At 39.4% G+C, this 6000-nt stretch overlaps 1 protein-coding gene across 4 annotated transcripts in view; it reads right to left on the minus strand.

The window, feature by feature from the left end:
- The window catches only part of LOC128690441 (serine protease svh-1-like), a 37070-nt gene that overhangs the window by 30105 nt on the left and 965 nt on the right, over nt 1–6000 (minus strand). For 2 of the 4 annotated variants that reach the window (XM_070089694.1, XM_070089697.1), the window contains exons 2-3: nt 5882–5964; nt 4464–4564 (exon numbers count right to left, since the gene is read on the minus strand). In XM_070089694.1, the coding sequence (XP_069945795.1) occupies nt 4464–4541 (78 nt within the window). In that variant the 5' untranslated portion in view covers nt 4542–4564; nt 5882–5964. Of the gene's footprint in view, nt 1–4463; nt 4565–5881; nt 5990–6000 lie in introns of all 4 variants that reach the window. The other 2 variants (XM_070089695.1, XM_070089696.1) reach the window with 2 other exon arrangements.

The raw sequence follows: 6000 nt of genomic DNA on the forward strand, positions 1-6000 counted from the left end.
CACAAGGCTTATTCCTCTAAGAAAAAGGAGGAGTAGATGTAAAATAGAAAGAGACAGGCGCTCCCTTTACAGGCGACGGAAAAGAATAACAGAGCGGCTAAAAGAGGTCAATATATCTGAAATGCGTAGGGAGACACTGGTCAGAGAAATAGCAAGCATCGAACTCAAGCTAAAGGAATCTTATAGGAGTCAGGAATCGCGGGAAGAACTAAAAGCCATAAATGAAATCGAAAGAAACCCAAAGTATTTCTTCTCCCATGCCAAATCAAAGTCGAGAACAACATCCAGTATTGGGCCCCTACTTAAACAAGATGGGTCCTACACAGATGACAGCAAGGAAATGAGTGAGCTACTCAAGTCCCAATATGACTCAGTTTTTAGCAAGCCGCTAACCAGACTGAGAGTCGAAGACCAAAACGAATTTTTTATGAGAGAGCCACAAAATTTGATTAACACAAGCCTATCCGATGTTATCCTGACGCCAAATGACTTCGAACAGGCGATAAATGACATGCCTATGCACTCTGCCCCAGGGCCAGACTCATAGAACTCCGTGTTCATCAAGAACTGCAAGAAGCCCCTATCACGAGCCTTTTCCATCCTATGGAGAGGGAGCATGGACACGGGGGTCTTCCCACAGTTACTAAAAACAACAGACATAGCCCCACTCCACAAAGGGGGCAGTAAAGCAACAGCAAAGAACTACAGACCGATAGCACTAACATCCCATATCATAAAAATCTTTGAAAGGGTCCTAAGAAGCAAGATCACCACCCATCTAGAAACCCATCAGTTACACAACCCAGGGCAACATGGGTTTATAACAGGTCGCTCCTGTCTGTCTCAACTATTGGATCACTACGACAAGGTCCTAAATGCACTAGAAGATAAAAAGAATGCAGGTGTAATATATACAGACTTTTGCAAAAGCCTTCGACAAGTGTGACCATGGCGTAATAGCGCACAAAATGCGTGCTAAAGGGATAACAGGAAAAGTCGGTCGATGGATCTATAATTTCCTCACTAACAGAACACAGAGAGTAGTCGTCAACAGAGTAAAGTCCGAGGCACAGTACTCGCTCCCATCTTGTTCCTCATCCTCATATCCGACATAGACAAGGATGTCAGCCACAGCACCGTGTCTTCCTTTGCATTTGACACCCGAATCTGCATGACAGTGTCTTCCATTGCAGACACTGCAAGGCTCCAGGCGGACATCAACCGAATCTTTCAGTGGGCTGCAGAAAACAATATGAAGTTCAACGACGAGAAATTTCAATTACTCAGATATGGTAAACACGAGGAAATTAAATCTTCATCAGAGTACAAAACAAATTCTGGCCACAAAATAGAGCGAAACGCCAACGTCAAAGACCTGGGAGTGATCATGTCGGAGGATCTCACCTTCAAGGACCATAACATTGTATCAATCGCATCTGCTAGAAAAATGACAGGATGGATAATGAGAACCTTCAAAACTAGGGAGGCCAAGCCCATGATGACACTCTTCAGGTCACTTGTTCTATCTAGGCTGGAATATTGCTGCACACTAACAGCACCTTTCAAGGCAGGTGAAATTGCTGACCTAGAAAATGTACAGAGAACCTTCACGGCGCGCATAACGGAGATAAAACACCTCAATTACTGGGAGCGCTTGAGGTTCCTGAACCTGTATTCCCTGGAACGCAGGCGGGAGAGATACATGATTATATACACCTGGAAAATCCTAGAGGGACTAGTACCGAACTTGCACACGAAAATCACTCACTACGAAAGCAAAAGACTTGGCAGACGATGCAACATCCCCCCAATGAAAAGCAGGGGTGTCACTAGCACGTTAAGAGACCATACAATAAGTGTCAGGGGCCCGAGACTGTTCAACTGCCTCCCAGCATACATAAGGGGGATTACCAACAGACCCCTGGCAGTCTTCAAGCTGGCACTGGACAAGCACCTAAAGTCGGTTCCTGACCAGCCGGGCTGTGGCTCGTACGTTGGTTTGCGTGCAGCCAGCAGCAACAGCCTGGTTGATCAGGCTCTGATCCACCAGGAGGCCTGGTCACAGACCGGGCCGCGGGGGCGTTGACCCCCGGAACTCTCTCCAGGTAAACTCCAGGTCACCCCTATGAAATTCAAGGGCGGGGGGATAGGGGGGTAAACTCCAGTTACGTCACTACTGCATGACCAGTCATGTCACTACTGCATGACCAGTCATGTCACTACTGTATGACCAGTTACGTCACTACTGTATGACCAGTTATGTCACTACTGCATGACCAGTTATGTCACTACTGTATGACCAGTTATGTCACTACTGCATGACCAGTTACGTCACTACTGTATGACCAGTTACGTCACTACTGCATGACCAGTTACGTCACTACTGTATGACCAGTTATGTCACTACTGTATGACCAGTTATGTCACTACTGTATGACCAGTTATGTCACTACTGTATGACCAGTTATGTCACTACTGTATGACCAGTTATGTCACTACTGCATGACCAGTTACGTCACTACTGCATGACCAGTTACGTCACTACTGCAAGACCAGTTACGTCACTACTGCATGACCAGTTACGTCACTACTGCATGACCAGTTACGTCACTACTGCATGACCAGTTACGTCACTACTGCATGACCAGTTACGTCACTACTGCAAGACCAGTTACGTCACTACTGCATGACCAGTTACGTCACTACTGCATGACCAGTTACGTCACTACTGCATGACCAGTTACGTCACTACTGCATGACCAGTTACGTCACTACTGCAAGACCAGTTACGTCACTACTGCATGACCAGTTACGTCACTACTGCATGACCAGTGACGTCACTACTGTATGACCAGTTACGTCACTACTGCAAGACCAGTTATGTCACTACTGTATGACCAGTTACGTCACTACTGCATGACCAGTTACGTCACTACTGCAAGACCAGTTATGTCACTACTGTATGACCAGTTACGTCACTACTGCATGACCAGTGACGTCACTACTGTATGACCAGTGACGTCACTACTGTATGACCAGTGACGTCACTACTGTATGACCAGTGACGTCACTACTGTATGACCAGTTACGTCACTACTGCATGACCAGTGACGTCACTACTGCATGACCAGTTACGTCACTACTGCATGACCAGTTACGTCACTACTGCATGACCAGTGACGTCACTACTGCATGACCAGTTACGTCACTACTGCATGACCAGTGACGTCACTACTGCATGACCAGTGACGTCACTACTGCATGACCAGTTACGTCACTACTGCATGACCAGTTATGTCACTACTGCATGACCAGTTATGTCACTACTGCATGACCAGTTACGTCACTACTGCATGACCAGTTACGTCACTACTGCATGACCAGTTATGTCACTACTGCATGACCAGTTACGTCACTACTGCATGACCAGTAACTAATGTTTAACAATAAGAACGTTTAAGGGCCATAAACTGAACAGGAGAATACTTCTCAACTTTATTAATGATAAAATAAATAATATTGAGGAAACATAAACTCAAATACCACTTTGAGTACAGCAACAGATCCTACATTTATTCATCTTCATCAATGCATAAAAAAAAACTTGAAAAATAAAGAAAAACATTACAATATCAGAGAAACAATAGTTCCTATTTGACCTTGAGTACAGGTAACATCTCAGTGAAGCTGACCTTACATTTTCTTTCCTTCAGTTATGCAAAATCATCTATCACATCATCAAAATCAATGATTTTCCCCATTTAGGCTTATTTGTACTGTGTTAATATATAATAGGCTATATAGAAACGAAGGATTCTTCTCTTATGTTGGTGCAGCACTGCGTTGGGCATTACTGTCGCCTTCTTTAGAGGCTCTGTGGTGTCACCCCCTAAGTGGTGTCACCCGGGGCGGCCCGCCCCCCTTACGACGCCTCTGGAAGAAGAAGAAGAAGAAGAAGAAGAAGAAGAAGAAGAAGAAGAAGAAGAAGAAGAGGAAGAAAAAGAAGAAGAGAAAGAAGGGTTACCCTCGAGAAAAAGCCTTATCGCCCAAACAAGAGAAAATGAGAAATAACTGAATAACCGAAAATGTCAATTTACAGTTTCTGTACAGGAAAATGTGACGCTGAAATTGACAGCGCTGCATGACCCGTGTGGGTTTAGCGCTTAGTTATAATTATAATAATAATAATTTTGAAGTTGAGTAACAGAAACTGTGACCATCAGGGTAATAGGGCTTAAAATTTCAGTCGCAGAAACGGGCAGTGCTCCTAAGTAACAGAAAAATAGGACTAAACTCCCTACTGGCAGAAAATTAAACTTGCTACCTAAGTAAACAGGAAAGCAGACTTATGTACCGAGTAACAGAAAACGGGACTTACCTTCCGAGTCACAGAAAAATAGAAATTATGAGGCCAAAGAACAGAAAATGGGACTTACCTCCAACTAATAAAAATTGAGACTTACCGATCGAGTTAGATGGGTGCAGAGTGCCAGCAGTAACAGCAACAGTAGTGCCAAGTGATGGATAAATGGACGCTTCATCTCTCTTAGTGACGTCCTGGATGCTGCAAGTGGAATTATGTGTGCGTGTGTGTGTGTGTGTGTGTGTGTGTGTGTGTGTGTGTGTGTGTGTGTGTGTGTGTGTGTGTGTGTGTGTGAGTGTGTGTGTATATATATATATATATATATATATATATATATATATATATATATATATATATATATATATATATATATATAGATATATATATATATATATATATATATCGCAAATTCCCAGAAATTTTCATGAGACATTTATTGACTGGTTAATAGGGTTTAACGCCTATCGGCTACACGAGAGTCAAGGCTGCACGTGACCTCTGCACCACCAAACAAGAATACTCTAATCCCTAAAACAGAGGTTACGTTAGGGTAGATAAGATTTGTCGGGAAACAGGACAAGAGTTTCCTGACGCGGGTCTTAAGTCATATGATTAACCGCTTCTGGTCATCTGACTGAGGCCTTCCGCTGGCTTACCCGTCCACTCCCTTTAAAAAAATAAGGTTATAATTGAAACCAATAGTTCTAGTACCCCTAAAACTGAGGCAAAAACTCTCGGCATATATACACTGGGAGAGACAATACAGTTCTCGCTTTTAATATCCTACGCACTTGTTCTAGACGTAATGATCAGCGTTGTATGACCCTTAAGGATTTAGCGCTTCCATATAATAATAATAATAATAATAATAATAATAATAATAATAATAATAATAATAACAATAATAATAATAATAATAATAATAATAATAATAACAATAACAATAACAATAATAATAATAATAATAATAATAATAATAATAATAACAATAATAATAATAATAATAATAATAATAATAATAATAATAATAATAATAACAATAATAATAATAATAATAATAATAATAATAATAATAATAATAATAATAATAAAAATAATAATAATAATAATAATAATAATAATAACAACAATAATAATAACAATAATAATAATAATAATAATAATAATAATAATAATAATAATAATAATAATAATAATAATAATAATAATAATAATAATAATAATAATAATAATAATAATAATAACAATAATAATAACAATAATAATAATAATAATAATAATAATAATAATAATAATAATAATAATAATAATAATAATAATAATAATAATAATAATAATAATAACAATAATAATAACAATAATAATAATAATAATAATAATAATAATAATAATAATAATAATAATAATAATAATAATAATAATAATAATCTAGCAGTAATGAGAGAGTTTACACTTATTTTCTTCATCTCATTTTTCTGAAATGATTTTATTGTTAGTCACATGTACAAACTTTCTCACCTTTTTGTTCAGTTGGGAATTCAGCTTCAAGTTATTGTTGCTTCATGTTTCGTCATCTCGTCACGATTCCAGAGATGTTGGCACTGTCAGAGAGGAGGTTTGACACTGCTAGAAAATGA

The sequence above is a fragment of the Cherax quadricarinatus genome, chromosome 29, assembly GCF_038502225.1.
Source record: "Cherax quadricarinatus isolate ZL_2023a chromosome 29, ASM3850222v1, whole genome shotgun sequence".
Lineage (NCBI taxonomy): Eukaryota > Metazoa > Arthropoda > Malacostraca > Decapoda > Parastacidae > Cherax > Cherax quadricarinatus.